The sequence below is a fragment of the Muscardinus avellanarius genome (genome assembly GCF_963383645.1).
Source record: "Muscardinus avellanarius genome assembly, chromosome: 10".
Classification (NCBI taxonomy): Eukaryota; Metazoa; Chordata; class Mammalia; order Rodentia; family Gliridae; genus Muscardinus; species Muscardinus avellanarius.
This window is the reverse complement of record NC_137796.1, coordinates 12,067,033-12,084,400: the sequence shown is the minus strand read 5'-3', so window position 1 is coordinate 12,084,400 and position 17,368 is coordinate 12,067,033. Positions and strand designations below refer to the sequence as shown.

Below are 17,368 nucleotides of genomic sequence, written 5' to 3'. Positions count from 1 at the left end.
CCCTCCTACCTTCTCTAGACCTTCAATCGCTCCTCTGGGCTTTCTCTCCCTCGTTATCTAAAATCCCTCTTATAGGAGCCGGGTGTGGTGGCACACGCTTGTAATCCCCGTGCTTGGGAGGCTGAGACAGGAGGATCGCGCAGGTTCAAAGCCAGCCTCAGCTACTTAGTGAGGCTCTCAGCAACTTAGTGAGACCCTGTTTCCAAATAAAATATAAAATGGGTCTGGGAGTATAGCCCGGAGGTAGAAAGCCTCTGGGTTCCACCCCCAGTACCACAAAAAATAAAAATAAAAAAATAAAATAAAATCCCTCTTATATCCCAATTACTTTCTAACTTCCATTGATAAAAAATAAATATGACCCTTCAGTTTCTGTGACTGGATAGTCTTACTTCACATAATGTTCTCCAGGTCCATCCATTTTCCTGCAAACGACATAATTTCTTCTTTATTACCGCGTGGAATTCCATTGTGTGCGCCAGGTGTGGTGGTGCACACCTGTAATCTCAGTACTTGGGAGGCTGAGACAGGAGGATCACTGGTTCAAGGACAGCCTCAGCAAGTAGTGAGACTCAGCAACCCAGCAAGACCTTATTTCAAAATAAAAACAAAATAGGGCTGGGGACGTAGCTCAGAGGTAGAATACCCCTGGATCCAATCTTCAATACCATAAAATTTCTATTAGTGTGTGTATTCCATAATTTGCAATCCAGTCCTCTGTTAATGGACATCTAGGTTGGTTCCCTAATCTGTGAATTGTGTTATATAAACATGGATATGCATTATCACTGTAATATTCTGATTTCAATCCCTTTTGAAAGATTCCTGGGAGCGGCGTACCTGGATCATGCGGTGGATCCATTCCCAGTGTTCTGAGGAATCTCCACGTTGTCTCCATAGTAACTGTACCAATCTGCGATCCCACCAACAGCTTTTAAGAGTTCATGCTCCCCTCCATTCTTTTTACTTTGCATGGTGTTTTCAAGATTTAATCATGTTGTGGCATTATCTGTACGTGTGTGTGTGTGCGCGCGCGCGTGCATGTGTTTAACTGGAAATTGAACCTAGGGGCATTCATTACTTCTTATTTTGAAACAAGATCTCACTAGGTTGTTGAGGGTCTTGCTACACTGCTGGGGAGGCTGTTCTCAAACCTGAGATCCTCCTGTCTCAACCTCCCAAGTGCTGGCATTATAGGTGTGCGCCACCATGCCCGGCTACATTATTCTTTTTTTTTATGACTGAATGATATTTAATTGTATGGCTATAACAACTTGGTTTATCTGTATATAGGTTGATGGACATTTGAGTTGTTTTACTTTTTTTTCAGAGCTACACTCCCAGACCTATGTTTATGCTTTTTATTTGGAAACAGGGTCTCCTAAGCCAGCGCACGTGGCTGGCTTCGAACCCGCGCGATCCTCCTGTCTCCGCCTCCCAAGCGCGGGGATGACAAGCGTGCCCACCACGCCCGGCTAGAGTTGTTTTATTTTTGTGGCTATTTCATATAATGCTGCTATGAACACTGGGAGTACAAGTATGTTTGTGGATATGTTTTCATTCCTCTTGGAAATACACCTAATAGTAGAATTGCTACATAGAATTGTAACTCTATGTTTAATTTTTTTTTTTTTTTGAAGAACTGCCAGGCTGTTTTCTAAAAGTAAAAACTACCTGGATGGTTACAGTGGTAATTGAGTGCAATCTCCCCATTAAGGGTCTATCAAGAATTCCGATACTGTTTTCCTGCAGAGTACTGAAGCATTCCTCTTTTGACACCAGAGTCCTTCTGAGAGGAAACTGGGTTAGGTGTAAAATTTCTTATTTCTCTTCAGATAAGTCACTTGGATCTGAGCTGCGCAGACTCCCCACTTAGGGACATGCAGATAATGTGTTGGTTTGGGCTCCTTTTGTTTTCTGCTACTTCTCTTTCTCATACAATATCTCAGTCCCCTTGAGCAGGACTTTTGCTCAGTCTCGGGCACTCCATGTTCGCAAATAGCTGTCTTCCTGTCTCTCCAGGCTGTGTCTCCAGGCGAGTCACACTGGAAAAATCAATATCTGCAATCAGCATCTATCTTTTTGGTTTTCTTTTTTCTTTTTTCTCCCCCCCCCCCATACTGGGGTTTAAAACCAAAGGGACATTCTACCTTCAAGTTATACCCCCAGCCCTATATTTTTATTCTTTATTTTAAAAAGTTTTCTTGTGGTTCTGCGATAGAACCCGGGGACATTCTACCTCTGACCTTTAACCCTATTTTTTATTCTTTAATTTGAAACAGGGTTTCACTGAGTTGCAAAGGGCCTCAATAAGTAGCTGAATCTGTCCTCAAACCATGATCCTCCTGTCTCAGCCTCCCAAGTACTAGGATTACAAGTGTGCACTACCATGCCTGTCTAGTTTTCTTTTAATATTTCTTCTGTTTGGGGCTCCTCAGTCTGGAAGGATCTGGGGACACTTAAGAGGAAGAAAGTCAGGCCAGAGACTAGAGGATGCTCATAGCCAGCACTTGGCCGTCCAGAAAGTTGTTCAGTGTATGAATGAATGAATGACCGAAGCACAGGGACTGAAGTGGAAAGGTGACTGTCGGTTGCAAAATACAGATTTGGTTGACAAATATTTATTCAATGCTCACTGTACCCTTGTCTTGTGGCGTATGTCAAAATGTGTGGCACATAGCTCCGCATGATGGTGCACACCTGTAATCCCAGTACTTGGGAGGCTGAGACGGGAGAATGGCAGGTTTGAGACTCGCCTCGGCAACGAAGGGAGATCTCAGCAACCTAGAGAGACCCTATTTCAAAATAAATAAATAGATAAGTACACAAAAAGAGCTGGAGATGCAGCGTGGAGGTGGACTGCTTCTAATTTCAATCTCCAGAACCAACCAACCAACCAAAATCCACTAGCACAAGGAAGACCACTTCTGGCTACTTGATTCTATTTCCTTGTCCATATCTTCTTTTTTTTTTTTTAATCATATACCTATTGATTTTGAGGATTCCATTTTAGCTAAGAAATCGACTCACTTGTTCAAACCCCCAAATAGGAAGTTGTGATTTAATGTGCTCCGAGCCCTTCCTTCCCCTTCCCGAGTCCTAAGAGCCCCAGGGCACAATTACCCCTCTAACAGCGAACTCCCTAACCCCCCAAATGGGGTCCTCGGCTGGGGAGTCGCCGAGAGAGCGGACAGCACGTCCACCAGAGGGTGCTGTGGGGGCAGATTCGGGCCGGGAGGGGAGCTCGCCCAGTGACCCTCGGAGCCAGGTAGGCGTACCGAGTGATTTCCTTTCTTCCCGGCGTCCCCTCCCACCCCCGGGCACCGCCGCCGCCCCTCCCCCGCGCCCCCGAGCCCCGAGCCTCTTTCGGGGACCCCCGGGCGCGAAGGGCACCTGGCCCGGGGCGGGGGCCGGGGCGGGGGCGGGGCCGGGGGCGCGCGGGGCCGGCGCCGAAGGGGTTAACGCGGCGGGCGGCGGCGGGGGAGGGGGAGGGGGCGCGGGCCGCGCCTGCGCTCTGCCGCCCTCCATTGTCTCCACGGCGGCGCGGCGCCGGCGAGCGCTGCCGGGGAGCGGGCGGGCGGCCGGCTGGCGGGGCCGGCGGCGGCGGGCGAGGGCGCGACGCGAGCGGCCGGCTCCCGGGCTCCGCGGGACCCGCAGCCGCCGGGCGAGCCGAGCGGGGCCGCCGGCGCCCGGCCTCCCGGCCCTGCGGCGGCCTGCCCGAGCCCGCGGCGGCGCCTGCTGGACCGCGGGGGAAGCGCGCCCGGGCGCGGATGGCTTAGATCCTGAGTTTGGGGTCCCCGCCCGCCCCCTCCGCCCCGCAGGTTTTCTGCCTTTTTTTTTTTTTAATTTTTTCCTTTGCTCCCTCCGGTCTCCTTTTTGACTCCCTCCCCCTCTATGCTCGCCCAGCCCTCCCCCCGCTGCTGAGAAGTGGGGGAGGGTCTCGGCCTCCAGGCTCCCGCCCCGCCGGGGCCGGGCCAGCATGGGGGGCAAGCAGAGCACGACGGCCCGCTCCCGGGGCCCCTTCCCGGGGGTCTCCACCGATGACAGCGCCGTGCCCCCGCCGGGAGGGGCGCCCCACTTTGGGCACTACCGGACGGGCGGCGGAGCCATGGGGCCGCGCAGCCGCTCGGTCAGCTCGGTGGCGGGCATGGGCATGGACCCCAGCACGGCCGGAGGGGTGCCCTTTGGCCTCTACACCCCGGCCTCCCGGGGGACCGGCGACTCCGAGAGGGCGCCCGGCGGCGGAGGGTCGGCGTCCGACTCCACCTATGCCCATGGCAATGGTTACCAGGAGACCGGCGGCGGTCACCATAGAGACGGGATGCTGTACCTGGGCTCCCGAGCCTCTCTGGCGGATGCTCTACCTCTGCACATCGCACCCAGGTGGTTCAGCTCGCACAGCGGTGAGTCTCTGGGTGGCGGAGGCCTCGGAGGGTGGAGTACGGGGAGGGCGCGCCGGGGCGCCGGTGCCTTCTCTCGCGGACCCGGGCTTGGGGATGGAGCGCGCTCCTGCCTCCGCCTGTCTTTCCTTCGGTTCCTGGTGCCGGAGGATGAATGGGATACCTCCGATCTAGAAAAGAGGCTTTCTGCAAGGACTGCGGAGCTGGGCGTTTGGGGACTCCAGGCGTGTGTTCACTTGTGGATGGCAGCGTGAACCCTGCCCGTTGGAGTCCCATGAATCGGCATCCCCATGCTCAGAGGAGAGGTCTGGTCGGGCTTACAGCGGTCGGCTTGGGCGCCTGCTACTGCAGCATTGTGCTACCTCACGGTGAACCGAGAACGGATCCAGTTTGACCAGACAGTGTCTCCCAAACAAAAAGAGTGTGAAAGGAGTAAAATTGAGGGCAAGTGGTGCTTGGATGAGGGTTCTCACCCTCGCCGGGAGAGGAGGATGCCCAATTTTGCCACCCTACTGGAGATCTGTTCGATTTAAGATGGAGCAGGCGGTAGCAGAGACAGGTGTGGCCTGCCGAATGGAGGGCCTCCTTCCCAGGCTTTGCAGGACCAGGTTCTGGTCACTCGTGCTGCATGCAGTAGGCTTGGCTCAGCGCTGTTCACGTCCCTCCATCTTTTCTCTTTTTTCATTTCTCCTGGTTCATGCTAAGCATTACTCCCTCTGTCCCGTGAATCTGCACCCTTTTGTAACCGAGGGCCTGGCTAGGTGGGGTATGATTACCTAGCTATTGGCACATGACCCGGGAAGAGGAGGATTCAGAGAATCTGGATGAATTCATTTTGTGAATTTCTGGGGACAGGCCAGCCTAAGGCTGCAGGGGGATTTCCCTGGCCCTGGCGGGCAGGGCAGAGAAGGCCTGGCAAGCCTTCTGGAGGAAAACAGGTCTGTCTGCTTGGCTATCCCGAGAAGCCAGGTCAGGCGGCTAGGAGATTGGTCAGAGAGGGTGTGGGGCTGCCATTTGCCAATTGGCAAGGTGAGTGAAGAAGTTAGTCAGACTCCTTTGGCTGAGTTGGGGAAATTTAGATATTGTGGAGAAGGAAGATTTCTTCTGTCCTTGGGGTATTTTATGGAGGGTTTATCTAGTGAATCACTGTTACAGCTATTCGGAAATCGGGTAGACTTTTTGAATCTCTCTTTTTTCTACAAAGTTTCTTGCTGTCAATTCTATAAAATTTAATTTTTGAAGTAATTTTTTGAGGACATAGTGACTAATTCCAAGGGTAACACTTGAAAGTAGCTTTAGAATTGCCTTTTTTTTGGGGGGTGGTGGTACTGGGGATTGGACTCCGGGGAATCTACCTCTGAGCTGCATTTATTTTTTTGAAACAGGGTCTCACTAAGTTGTTGGGAGCCCCAGTAAGTTGCTGAAGCTGGCCTCAAACTTGTGATCCTCCTGTCTCAGCCTTCTGATTGGTGGGATTACAGATGTGTGCCACTTAATTGCTATTCAAATGGTGTTTTAATCCCTGGATAGAACTCTGGATATCATTGGAGCTTCTCTGACCTGCAACAAATTACCCTTAATGAAATGCAAGGCGCGTCTGCCTTCGCCACTTTCAGGCCTTTGATCAGCTTTAGAAATTAATAATCTTGAAACTAATCATCTTTCTTATGCAGGTTAGCCCAGAAAAAGTCAGCCCTATTTATGATATGCTTGTAGTTAAGTTTTTAAAAGAACCGTCATTAGTATCTGCTTTTAAACTGAACAGCACTGTAAATGGGTTCTTTAAAGTTAGAACTTCAGGCTGGGCGTGGTGGCACACGCTTGTAATCCCCACGCTTGGGAGGCAGAGACAGGAGGATCGCGCAGGTTCGAAGCCAGCCGCGCGCTCTGGCTTAGGAGACCCTGTTTCCAAATAAAAATGTAAAAATAGGTCTGGGAGTGTAGCCCGGAGGTAGAAGGGCTTCCAGGAACCTCAGTACCACCAAAGAAAAAAAAAAAAAGCAAAAACAAATGTGATCTTATACAAAAGTTTGTGTGGAGAAGGAAGAAAAGTTCTCTCTTTGCTAAAATTTCTTAAGAATGTCTCTTGCTAGAAACTTCTTTATCCTTATTCCACTACCAGGTTCCGTGTTAGAGTTAAGAGCTTGCAACTGGATTTCAAAATTTCACACTCTTCCACTGTGAAGCCTTAATCCCCCCACCCCATCTAGTTGTGGTGAGGGCAGGGAGATCCACTGAGCCACGGGGAGACAGGAAAAGCTGGAGCATATTAATTCATTTGGAAAGGGCATCTCCAAATTTGATGGGGGCGCTGTTGTTAATATTCTGTGTAATTTTCTTTACTATATAGGACCATTCAGCTTGTTTTTTTGTTTGTTTGTTTGGGTTCAATACCCAGAGGTAGAATGCATTCTACCTCCAAACTATACCCCTAAACTTTTCTTTATTTTTGTTTGAAAACTGGGTTTCGCTAGGTTGCTGAAAGTCTCACTAAGTTGCTGAGGCTGGTCTTGAACCTCCCAAGTATCTCCCAAGTCTCAGCCTCCCAAGTACTAGGATTACAGGCATATGAGCCGTCACACCTGGCACCATCCTGTCTTTTTGCAAGACATTGAACATACCTGGCCCTGCCTACTAAATGGCAGTACCAGAGTGTGCTTCGACCCAGAATGCCTTTGTAAATTCCCAAACGCCCTTTGCGGGGTGGGGGTACCACTCTGATCGGGAGCCACTGCTTTGGGCCATGTTGCTCTATTCAAACGACATCATTGGCTCTTCTTGTGCAGTTCACGGGAGACGAGCCCTCCTATGCAGCAGTGGCTCTCTCTTGTTTCTTGAACGGGCCGCAGGATCTTCTGGGCCATCCCTTCCCTCTTTCGTTCATTGCTGCAGGAAGAGACTCGCGTTTCTACTCCGGGGCCCTTGCATCAGGTCTGAGCAGCTTCTTTTCCTCTCGCATGGTAATTTCAGAGCGTAGGGATTTCGGCACACAGCCGCTGAGACGCCTGGGAGCTGGCAGAGCGATGGCTTGTGTTTCTAAGGTACTTCTGGGACTCTGCATGGCACAGAAAACAGCCAGGAATGAAGTAGGTAGAAACAGTGGCAAGAAGCTTGCAGAGGGGTCCTGTCCCCGCTCCACTTCTGAGGAGCTGTGACCTTGGACAAGACACATCGCCTCTCTAGCCTCATCTTTGTGATTTTAAAAATAGATGTGGTAATCCTCAGTGGTGGCAGCCTATGAGGGACGTTCCCCGAGTCCCATGAGACACACGCTGCAGTCACATTTGTCTTCAGGATTCCCATGATCTCCCGTGCTGTGACTCCCACACGTGCCAGGCCGGGGATGCTTTTCCTTCCGCTCTTCATAGGAATGGCGCCTTTGGACCCCCTAGTGCTGCACTGAGTGTTTCTCCTCGGAGATTGCTCTTAAAAACTGGCCCTTCCCGCTTGAAAATATTGGATAAATATTGAGTTAAGTTGTGATGTGTAGGCCAGGTGTGGGTGGGACATGCTGGTATTCCCAGTACTTACAGGAGGCTGAGATAAGAGAATCCCAGTACTTGGGAGGCTGAGACCCTGTTTCAAAATAAAAAATAAAAACGGCTGGGGTATAGCTCAGAGGTAGAAAGCTCCTGGGTCCAATCCTCTGTTTCACAAAACAAATATAGCTGGCCCTTCCTGTGATTGACTCAGTTACATTTAATTCTAGTGTGTGTGTGTGTGTGTGTGTGTGTGTGTGTGTGTGTGTGAGAGAGAGAGAGAGAGAGAGAGAGAGACAGACAGACAGACAGACAGACAGACAGACAGAGTATTGAACCTAGGGGCATTCTACCTCCAAGCTACACCTTTAGACCCATTTTATTTTATTTTACTTTATTTTCTCGAAACAGGGTCTCATCATTAGGTTGCTGAGAGTTTTGCTAAGTTGCTGAGATTGTCGTCCAGCCTATGTTTCTCCTGTCTCAGCCTCTCAAGCACTGGGATTACAGGTGTGCACCCCTGTGCCTAGCTACCTTAATAGTTCTTAACACACGTTTACCTGTTTACTTTTTCCGCTTGCAGTGTGACTAAGCTCTTAGCTCCATCTTTTGGGTGCTCCTGGAACTCTTGGACTGTGCCTGGCACAAGTAGTTGTTGAGTGAACGAATTAGTGGTTTATGTCCATCATCGCTTCCACTCTATGACATGAAGCCATCTTCCTGCCCCCAGTTATAGGTGAGGAGCCAGGCTTAGGGGGAGCTCAGACAGCGAGTAGTTGGCAGAGTTGGGGCTGGAGTGCAGGTCTGGGGCAGAACCCAAGCTCTTAACCATCATTCTTGAACCTGCGACCCGGAAACATGAGGAAGCAAGGTGGTGTCCTGGAAGCTGTTGACGGCTGCAAGCTCATCTCCGGGTCGTGCTGCTAATTATAACTGCCTGGCCTGTGACCTTGGCAGGGGAGTCTTTTAGGCTCAGAGTCGCCGCTTCTTCATCGTAGGATGGTGGTGGATGTTTGTCTTGCTTACCTTGTAGAGAACTCTATAGTTCCTGCCCTCTCTCTGTCCTCAGAACCTGAAGGGCAGAGAGGTTTACAGCTGCGGGTAGGTAGCTCCCAAACACGAGCTATTGCTGTCAGAAATCGAACCTACATCAGCCGGCTCTTGGGCAGCAAGAGCGCCGCCAAGGAGAGCTGCCTCCTTTTTTTCCTTTTTTTTTCTTTTTTTTTCTTTATGGTACTGGGGATGGAAACGGGGGGGGGGGTATTGTACCCCCAAGGTCCGCCCCCAGCTCTATTTTTTATTCTTTATTTTGAAACAGGGTCTCACTGATTTGCAGAGGGCCTCACTATGTAGCTGAGGCTGTCCGAGAACAGAGATCCTCCTGTCTCAGCCTCCCGAATGCTGGGATTACAAGCGTGCGCCACCACGCCCGGCTGGAGAGCTACCTTTGAGAGGCAGTTCGGGGCCCCTCCTTTTCTGTTCCAGTGTCAGTTTTGCTTCCGGGCAGTGCTACAACTCCTACTGGTTGTCTGGGTGCTACTCTGCAGCACTGGTCCTCTTTGGTAGTAACCCTGTTTAATCTCACAGGAGATGTTTCTAAATGACGGAAGAAAGCATGAGGACCTGCCCGCCGTGTTGGAAGACTGTGCTGTTTTCTGGTCCTGCTATAAAATGGCTGTTGCCTGAGGTTTTCACCCTGGCTTCTTAGCCATGTATGTATATACATGTGAGCATTCAGACAAACCCAAACTGTTTTCTGTTGTTGCCAAGCCATCAACTGAGGCCATCACCAAGTCAAATGAGGTGACGTTGGATAATCTCAGAACACGCTAGCAAGGGTACCTCCTGGGTTCTATTTTCCTGCCACACTAGGGTACTCAAGCGGTTTAATTTTCTCTATTCTTAAGTAATGAGAGAGAGTTGCCAACGCCATTGGAGTGGATCAGAATGCCTCTTTGTGACTCACCATAGGTGTGCTAGAGGCAATGGCCCTTTCCATGGCTGCCAAAGAAGGAAAGCATTCTGCGGTCTCTGAAGAACTGCTGCAGGCCCTGCCCTGCCTGTGAAGTTCTAATCTTAGGGAGACTTTTCTTAAAGCAAAATGTTTAGTTTTCTATTACAGCTCTATTACGGCGGGGCCTTATTTTCCATACGAAAAGTTACGTTGAGGCAAAGATAATTCCTTGGGGGTCATAGTTAACTCTTGTTGATTTGAGAATTGAAAGACTTGCAAGCAATAGTCCTTAATTTCTTAAAGGGTTTGTTTTATGGGATGTATACATTTTGATACAAGCAAAGACTCACCCCAAACATGTCACAAAGAATCCTCTGAGCCAGGCCACTCTCAACCACAGAAAGATAGCCCTGGTTCCTTCTAGGAGAAGGAAGATGCTTTGTATTTTACAAATGTGATAACAACCCAAGCTTATCTGGCACTGACATTTTAGTATACCCAATTATGAAACTAAGCTTCACTTGTGAGTTTTAAAATTTAAAAACACTTCATAGGGAAGTGGTGGTGACTTAAATGGTATGTTGGTCTTGCTCCTGCTGACCCTTAAGTAGGGGTGTTTTTAATGATAGTGGGTCACTGAGGTTGTGCTACTAGAATCTTGAAGTTAGCCCCAAACCTAAATCCTATCCTTGCAGACTTTTAAAGTGAAACACAAGCATTAATTTCAATGTTTCTTTTCTAAGCTTTGCTAGAGCTTGAATCGTATGGTCTGTAGGATCTTCTTATGGGTATAGGCTTGAGTTTTAGATGGGACTGATCAGAGACCCAGTAGTTTTCTCTTCTGAATCTTTTGTTCTCATTAGGATACAAGTTTATCCTTAAATCCAACTGCTAGGTTCCTGTCTTTTTTTTTTTTTTTTTTTTTTTTTTGTCCTATATCTGGTGCTGGGATTGAATCCAAGGGCATTCTACTTCCGAGCCATGCCTCCAGCCCCGTTTTTTTTTTTTTTTTTTTGAAACAGTGTCTCTCTTAAGTTGCTGAAGCTGGTCTCGAACCTGTGATCCTCCTGTCTCAGCTTCCCAAGAACTAGGCTTACAGGCACGCCTCACCACGCCCGGCAGGTTCCTGCCTTTATGCGCCCTGTGGCTAAGGGTTGAGTGGTGGCTTCACTCAACCCACCAACCTCCAAGTATGGAGCAAATAAAGAACCCAATTTAGCCTTAAAGAAGAAACTGGGATCATTTGTGAACTGATGGGACTGTGTGCCTTGACGTCTCCCTGGCATCTTTACTTTGGGGAGCCCCACTGCATCTTTTGGGAGGCAAGAGGAAGGGATCTTCCCTCCGAACTCCAAGTCAGAGGAGGCACGATAGGAATTTATGGTGCACTCTCGGATCTGTAACAAGAAGGAGGCAGATGAAAACAAGAGCTCTCCTGATCTCCATGACTGGTTCCCCAGTTTTCTTAAACTTTCCTGTCCCCCTCGTCTCTAGGGAGCTCCCTAACAGTATGGATGACTGGGCCCCACTCCCAGAATTCAGTAGAGCTGAGAAGAGACTCCAGACTCAGAATTTGTAACAAAGATTCTGAATGTAGCCAAAGAACAACTACATCTGAAACTCAACTTACCATGAATTTAGTTTCTCTCAAACAGAGAAAGAACTCTGAATGCTTTTATAAAGCATTTTTCTTAAATATTACTAAACTAGTAAGATATTTCCTAGGCAGGATTCATACAGATTGTTTTCTCTCTGGCTCCCAGAGGGTAAGTTCAGCCAGCAAGGGTGTTCTTCACTATTTGATGGTTTTCTTTCACATGGAAGAAAGCATTTCTTTCTCCATAGAGGCCTAAGCCAATCTGCCCTGGTTCTGAGAATTAAAGTTGCTCCGAACAGAAGGTAATTGTGTCTGCCTTCTCTCTTGACTTTCCCCTGACCAGCTGCTATCGGTTAGGGTGCTGTTGGCTGTTGGTGCTATTAAAGGGCTTACTGAGTTATACCCACTCGCGCAGGCCCAGTCAGGCAGCTGAACGTGTCCAGCTCTTAGGATGAATCTGGACATTAAAGCGGATGGAATTCTTGCCCAGCACGATGGTGCACACTTGTAATTCTAGTACCTGGGAGGCTGAGATAGGAGGATGACAGCTTTGCGGCTAGACTCAGCTAATTAGTGTGGCCTTCCGCAACTTAGTGAGACCCTGTTTCAAAATAAAGAATAAAAAAAATAGCCTGGAGGTATAGCTGAAAGGTAAAATACCTCTGGGTTCAATCCCCAGTAGCACAATAAAAATAAATAAATAGGATGGAATTTCTATTTTCCCTCATTGACCCCAGAACATCAAACTGTTTTGTTTGTGTAGAAATCTATTGCGCTGAGACATTCATTTATTCAATTGATATTTACTGAGGCCTGCAGTATGCCAGGACCTATTGTAGGTGCTAGGAATACATATTTTTTTTTTTTTTAAGATTTAAAGAAGTTTATTCAAAAGATAGAAATACAGAAGATAGTTATAGCCCCATGCCAGAATGGCATGGGGGGGGGGTTCAAATGAATACCCCACCCTGCATATTTGTTTTAAAGATGATTAACCTGATTGTTCTTTCTAAGAATCTTTGCTTCCTTACTCCCTGAATCTGAGGATTGCAGCTTACAGATTTTTACCTCTCTTATTGGTTCCTGTCTTGAATAAACAAATTCAGGTGTTGGCGAGGCCACTGCAAGGGTGTATTTCTTCTCTACTTTTACTGGGCTATTTATTTATTTATTTATTTGGTGGTACTGGGGATGGAACCCAGAGGCATTCTACCTCCGAGCTATACCCCCAGCCCTATTTTTTATTCTTTATTTGGAAACAGGGCCTCACTGAGTTCAAAGGGCCTAAGTAGCTGAGGCTGGCCGCGAACCGCGATCTTCCTGTGTCAGGCTCCCAAATGCTGGGAGTATGTGAGCCCCCGCGCCCGGCTTTTCTCCTCTACTTTTCAACCACACTATTTGTCTCTTCCTAAACACAACTTCAGGGAGGAGGCAAGTCACCCACCTCCCCTCTCTTCTCCCCCTCTCCCTCTCTCTCTCTCTCTCTCTCTCTCTCTCTCTCTCTCTCTCTCTCTCTTCCTCTTGTGGCACTAGGAGTTGAGCCCAGGGGCATTCCTCCCCTGAACTACACCCCAGCCCCGTTTTTTATTTCGCAACAGGATCTCCCTAGCTTGCCGAGAGTCTGCTGCGGTGCTGAGGCTGGCCAGCAACCCGCAATCTTCCTGTTTTTGCATCCCAAGTACTGGGATTGCAGGCATGAACCACCACATCCAGCTCCTTTTCTTTATGGCTCAGGCAAGAGCCTACTAAGAAATTCCTCCTGTGTCCCAGTATATGGGGGTCCTCTGTCTTCTCAATGAGAGCATCAAAAGAACAACTGTATTTTCAAACTCTTCCTGCTTATTCTTTTTTTTTGGGGGGGGTACTAGGGGTGGAACCCAGAGGCTTTCTACTTCCAGGCTATACTCCCAGACTTTTTCTATTTTATTTGGAAACAGGGTCTCACTAAGGTGCCAAGAGCCTCACTAAGTAGCTGAGGCTGGCTTCGAACCCGTGCGATCCTCCTGTCTCAGCCTCCCAAGCGCGGGGATTACAAGCGTGGGCCACCACGCCCGGCTTCCTGCTTATTCTTTGACTTCAGGATCTTTGTCATCCCCAGAGCCACTTTTCTTTCTGGTCATCGAACACGGTTTTCTAGAAGCATGATTCTCTACTTTTAAAATCTGTCTTTGTTAAAATGTATCCCAGGCCACAATATACCCATAAGGAAATTTCTTCCTTGGTCTTTTAAGCATAGGTCTCACTCCTTCAACTCTTTTTGTAAAGTATATGTAACAAAATTTGCTCTTAACTTTTTTTTTTTTTTTCACCAGGGATTAAGCCCAGGGGCATTCTATTCCTGAGCTGCACCCCTAGCCATATTTTTACTTTTTATTTTTTATTATTTTTTATTTATTTATTTTTATTTATTTATTTATTTATTTTTGCAGATCTGGGGATGGAACTCAGGGGCATTTGACCTCTGAGCTACACCCCCCTGCCTTATTTTTTATTCTTTATTTTGAAACCGGGTCTCACTGAGTTGCAGAGGGCCTCACTAAGTAGCTGAGGCTGTCCGCGAACCGCGATCCTCCAGGTCTCAGCCTCCCGAATGCTGGGATTACAAGTGTGCGCCACCACGCCTGGCTTACTTTTTATTTTTAAATAGATTCTCACTAAGTGCCCAACAGCCTGGTTAAGTTGTGGAGACTGGCCTCTATCCTGTGATCCTCTGTCTCAGCCTCCTGAGTACCTGAGATTGCAGGTGTGCACATTTGTTAAAGTCTTACATATGGCCGGGCGTGGTGGAGCACGCTTGTAATCCCCGCGCTTGGGAGGCTGAGACAGGAGGATCGCGCAGGTTCAAAGCCAGCCTCTGCTACTTAGTGAGGCTCTCAGTAACTTAGTGAGACCCTGTTTCCAAATAAAATAGAAAATAGGTCTGGGTGTATGGCCCGGAGGTAGAAAAGTCCCTGGGTTCCACCCCCAGTACCACCAAAAAAAAAAAAAAAGTCTTACATATGATAGCCAACCCTAGTGACTCTAATGTTATTTTCCAGGAATAATAAGTCTATGTTATATTTGAGTATTTTTGCCCAAAATGAAGAATTTGAAAGACTCCTGTTGAGAGAATCGTGTTCTGTAGGACAGCAGAGGAGAATAGAGAAGCCTACCCCAGTGAAGGATGTATGGCTGGACTGTGTGGTGATGCCTTAATCTATGAAAGGTGATTTCTGGAGAAAACTCACCCATATTTAGGCATGTGGAGGTTGGTCATCTTGGTCTTGGTGAATTAGACTTAATCATAGCCTGGCTCCATACTGATTAAGCCATACTTCACAACGAGTGGTTCTGAATCAGACATAATGGCACATGTCTGTAATCCTTGTTACTCAGGGGGCTGAGGCAGGAAGATCTCAAATTTGAGGCCAGCCAGGGAACTTAGGAGACTCTCTCAAAATAAACAAAAAGGATGCCGGGCGTGGTGGCACACGCTTGTAATCCCAGCATTTAGGAGGCTGAGACTGGAGGATCGCAGTTCGCGGCCAGCCTCACTTATTTAGTGAGGCCCTCTGCAACTCAGTGAGACCCGGCTTCAAAATAAAGATAGGGTTGGGGATGTAGCTGGGAGGTAGAATGCCTCTGGGTTCCATGAATAGTACAAAAAAGAAGAAGAAGAAGAAGAAGAAGAAGAAGAAGAAGAAGAAGAAGAAGAAGAAGAGGGAGGAGAAGAGGAGAAAAGAAAAGACAAGACAAGACAGGACAAGCCAGGCGTGGTGGCGCTCACTTGTAATCCCAGGAGGATGGCAGTTGGTGTTGGGGTAGCTCGATGGTGTAGTGTCTGCCTAGCATGTGTGGATCCTTGGGTCCACTCCCCAGTACTGCCTATCCCCCAAAAGAAGCCGTTTGAATGTAATCACTTTCATTCTGTTTTGTACAGTATCTTTTAAGGGCAAGTTGGTTTGTTAGCATTTGGGAGAAACGGAAATTCTGGAATTACCCGGATGATCTGAGACAAGCCAGGAGAACCCAAGAGCCCAGGCCTCGCCAGCATGGTCATTTTGCCCGTGTTTCTTAGCTCTTTGGTTAGTTTTTCCCTTTGTTTCCGTCTCAAACAAAAAGATTCTCCCCTGCTGAGAAGATATTTTTTCCTTAGAGCTATTAAATTCTTTTATCCTGATCCCTAGTTAAGGACTCTGGGAATCCTACAGGAACTTGAACCAGCCCTTGGGATTTCTACCTGAGAAATTATTGTTTTACCCCATTTAGGTCGTTTGCACCCCGAGTGGTATAATACCACCTAAGTCAACCCTTCAAAGGAACTTTCTTACAATATGGATGACTACTATGACAGGCATCTCCAGGTACTCGTGCGTACCATAGATGACTCGATCTCCTCAATTTCCTGGGCAGCGGTGGCTGCAACATCCAGACTGTTGCCACCAGTTGCATTAGGGAGCTGTCGTCGACCTGCAGTGACCCTAATGGGAGCGGCCTGCATTGCTGGCTGCCTTCCGTCTTGGTATCTGTTGAGCCCAGCCACCCAGGCTGTGTTTAATCCATCCATTTCCTACCTCCCATCTCAACCTCAGGGCCAAATGCGGCACAGAAAGATAAGCAGATCTAAATGTCTCCAGCGTTCTGAGGGACAGGAATCTCCTATGAAGTGGCAGACCTTGGAGAAATAGTATTATGAGCTGTTCTGTTTTGCTGTGGCTTTGGAAAACCTTTGGATTTTTCTACTGAAATTTGTTTGAAAAAAAAAAAAATCTTTTTAATGAAACAGCGTGAGTCACAAAGCAGCCGCCCCTTCTCATAATAGCGTTTCTCACCCGGGGAATTTTCGGTAGCGGATGGGGAGGGATTCGAGTAGGCTGTGGTTGGTGCATCTCTTGGTGGAACATGACCAGGGGCTGCCACATCAGAGCCGCGGAGCCTCCGTACCCAGCATTTACAGGCCCCGCGTCGGCCCCCTGGGTTCCACAGGGCCGTGGATTCCGTGCTGTTGAAGGGGCACGGCCAGGACCTTTCCTTCGCTGCCTGTGCCTCCCGGTTCCGTATCATGCAGTGGCGGCGTGGCACCCGGGGTACTGCTCATGGCGTCCACGCTCCTCCGGGCTCTTAAGATTTTCCATCTGATGTGTGTAGAAGGACACCCCCTGGAAACTCACTACCCAGCGGCCCCCGTGTAGAGGATGAAAAGGAAACGCAGCTCTAGAGATGCTGACATCTCAGAACAAGCCAGGATGAGGGTATCCGCGTCCAAATCACCTGCCCTTAACTTTTCTGCCGGCCGGAGCCGAGTTCTAACTGTTTCGCCTTCACTGATTTGCGACTCTTCTAGTCTCATTTCTGAAGCACCGTTTCATGTAAGCTGCAGACACGGGCAAGTCTGAAAGGTTATTCCAACTCCTAAGATGCGCGAGTCACGGCTGTCTCCCCTCTGTTCCCTGGCTTTATACTTTTCTTCAAAGCCTCGTACTGTGTCCAAGTCTCCAGAGCTCGGTAGAGGGAAACAGGAAGTCAGTGTTTGATGCTTAAGAGCCAGCAGTAACTAATAGGGAAGAGGGCACAGGCGCCGCGCCGGGACCGGGTGGGGGAGTCCTGGGCCCCAGGGTACCGGCCTGGAGAGCTGCAGATACACCCTCCAGCGTGACCCCTCCCAATGCCTTCGACAAGGAAGAAGCAACAGGGACCTCTGTGGAGAGAAGGCTCATTTTTCTTAGGTCCCGTAGCAAGAGCTCTACGCTTTTCTACGGTAACATCATTATGAAATGTCTCTTGCCCAGGAGTTCACTTACAGAGAAAGTGATGCTCACTGGTAGTAAGTAGAAGTTATTTCCCGGTCTCTGCAGCGCGTGTCTTATCTTGGGATCCAGGCCGCTCCTGCTTCTTCCTTTTCCTGTCCATTCACTTAGTAATGAGCTCCTAGCGTGTTAGTCCCGAGTGCCGAGTGGGA

The 17,368-nt window shown here is 48.7% G+C and overlaps 1 protein-coding gene across 2 annotated transcripts in view; it reads left to right on the top strand.

Annotated features, from left to right (window-relative positions):
- Positions 1-3,979: 3,979 nt before the first annotated feature.
- The window catches only part of ZNRF1 (zinc and ring finger 1), a gene marked incomplete at both ends in the record, with an annotated part of 101,706 nt that continues 88,317 nt past the window's right edge, over positions 3,980-17,368 (top strand). For both annotated transcript variants that reach the window (XM_080702924.1, XM_080702923.1), the window contains one exon: positions 3,980-4,403. In XM_080702924.1, coding sequence (XP_080559050.1) covers positions 3,980-4,403 — 424 coding nt within the window. The remainder of the gene's footprint in view (positions 4,404-17,368) is intronic.